Source organism: Alexandromys fortis, unplaced genomic scaffold, assembly GCF_014885135.2.
Source record: "Alexandromys fortis isolate MF-2015 unplaced genomic scaffold, M_Fortis_MF-2015_v1.1 scaffold_233, whole genome shotgun sequence".
Classification (NCBI taxonomy): domain Eukaryota; kingdom Metazoa; phylum Chordata; class Mammalia; order Rodentia; family Cricetidae; genus Alexandromys; species Alexandromys fortis.
The window spans coordinates 1,173,622-1,176,140 of NW_026068146.1; the positions used below are offsets into that span (position 1 = coordinate 1,173,622).

Below are 2,519 nucleotides of genomic sequence, written 5' to 3' on the forward strand. Positions count from 1 at the left end.
AGGAAGGAAGGAAGGAAGGAAGGAAGGAAGGAAGGAAGGAAGGAAGGAAGGAAGGAAGGAAGGAAGGAAGAGGATAGAGTAAAATGCTCAAGTACCATTAAAACTCAGAATCTGGGACATATACACGTGAAACTACCTAGTTTTCCACCACAAACAGCAAGGAGAAATATGCACACATTAAAAGTAACCTAACAAGGTGCAGCGGCATGAGTCTACAGTGTCACCAATGGAGATACCACATGAGCTCAGGACTTTCAGAACTGCCTGGGCAACAGACGAAGACCTCATATCAAAATTTTAAAACTGAAGGAATAAATAAAGCCAGGTGTGGTGTTGTCCACCTGTAACCGTAGCACATAAGAGGCCGAAGCAAGGGCATCTTGAGTGTGAGACCTACCCAAGCTACAAAACAAGACCTTGTCAAGAAATAAAAGAAAGAAACAAGAATTAATTAATTAATTAAATTAAGAAGTAACCTAAAGTCAGGCACTGGTGGTGCATGTCTTTAATCCCAGCACTTGGGAGGCAGAGGCAGGCAGATCTCATCCACAGAGATAGTTCCAGGACAGCCAAGGATACACAAAGAAACCCTGTCTTGAAAAACAAAAAACAAACAAAAAAAATCAGTTACCTAAAATCACAGTCATCTATAACTTCAGTTAAAGGCCTCAAACTCAGAGATCTGCCTGCCTCTGCCTCTTGAGTGCTGAGATTAAAGGTGTGTACCACCACTGCGTGGCCCAAGGACCTCTTTTGGTCTCTGTAGGCACCAGGCACACATATGGTACAAAGATATCCATGCAGGCAAAACATCCATACTTATAAAAAGAATAATTTTTAAAAAGGATTTTTTTTAAAAATGAAGAGAATAAAGCATTGATCGAAAGGCTTCACTAATCCCCCAAATCCTTAGGCATTCAGACAATATTTCATGCCTTAGCTATTCTATTTCTCATAACTTTCCATCTCAATAGTCATTCTTCCTTCTGTGCCCTGTAATGATGTCTTCCACTGATACAAGATTGATTAAAAAACAATTCGAGAATTTTTTGGTATGGAATGTACACTAATAAGCAGGCCATCCTTTCTTTATTTGCACCTCTTCCTTCAGAAACCTAGTATGAGGATGAACAGGTATTTCCCACTCATAAATATACCTTCTCTTGAAGCCTTTCACTCAAAACCATGGCATGAAACACGGCCAAGAAGAAGACAAGGCAAAGGGGTTCTAATGGGATTAAAAGGATAGCAGGACAAAGTAGACAAGAAAAATTACGTTGACAATCATATCGCATGGTCCTTACTGATGTACTCCTATATGCAATCACTCAGAGCTACCAAGTTTCTTTGTATACTACTCAATTACCCAAATTCTGCACTTTTTAGCCTTGCATACTACTTACTATTTGCCCCAGTTTCTTTTTCTTGGGAGACTTTCTATGCAGGAATTGAATCAGGCAAGCAGAGTCCTATGTTAAGTCCCTACCTGTGTCCCGACTGCTCTGAGACATGGAATCATTCTCCACATTATAGATGACTGTCCCCTGAGAATCAGAAGAGAAGTGACTGACCACAGACTCATGGTGAGAATGTTTGTAGGGATAGCTCTCCGTTGAAGAATCTGTTCGAGTGTCACTTGAGATGGAAGGCTCCCTTCCTGAAGGAAGGAGGAGACACGGGAAAAAGTAAGGAGAGAGAGAACAGCGGCAGAGATGAAGAAGGGAGATGGATGCAACAAAGACCCATAAAGCAAGAACCTCCTAGAAGGAAGGGGGCGAAGAATACACCACAGAGCCATTCTTCCCAACACCCATCTTCCAGGTAATCCAGACATACATACAATTCCTCCCACCCCTGTCCCTACCTTGCTGAAGCCCTCACTTTGCCTGCCACTGTGAAAAACTGTGGGGTTTTTAGAAAACCTATGGGGAAAGTGGAAGAAATGAAAAAGTTGTGAGACGTAAGATCTATATAGTTGGAAAGCCCCAGGCCAACCTGTCATGCAGCCAGCTGCTCACCTGTCTGAGACTCTATACTGTCCACACAGCACTGCTCACCTGTCTGAGACTCTATACTGTCCACACAGCACTGCTCACCTGTCTGAGACTCTCTCCTATACTGTCCACACAGCACTGCTCACCTGTCTTAGAGGTGCTCTGTCTTATATTGTTTTTTATGTTGCTTTAAAAGTTGACATACACATTGTTAGTATCTTTGAGGAATTATGGGGCTGTTTTCATTCTTTAGTGTGAATGCGTCCAACAGAAGGCTTTTTTCCAAACCCTTATCTAGATAAACACAACAGACAAATGGGCACTTGACTGAAGGAAGAAATAAAGTAGGTCCGGGTGAGGTACAAAACAGGAAGAGTGGTTGAAACTGGTATAAGCCCAGCACTCAGGAGGCTGAGGCAGGAGGATCACCATAAAATAGAAGCTGGCCTGAGCTACATAGTGAGTTCCAGGCTGGTCTGTGTTACATAGTGAGGCTCTGTCTCAAAAAAAAAAAAAAAAAAAAAA

The 2,519-nt window shown here is 42.2% G+C and overlaps 1 protein-coding gene across 1 annotated transcript in view; it reads right to left on the reverse strand.

Moving 5' to 3' along the window:
- Window positions 1–2,519, reverse strand: part of Usp54 (ubiquitin specific peptidase 54) — a 99,253-nt gene that overhangs the window by 36,630 nt on the left and 60,104 nt on the right. The window contains exon 10 of the mRNA XM_050127017.1: window positions 1,487–1,760. Within this exon, the coding sequence (XP_049982974.1) occupies window positions 1,487–1,760 (274 nt within the window). The remainder of the gene's footprint in view (window positions 1–1,486; window positions 1,761–2,519) is intronic.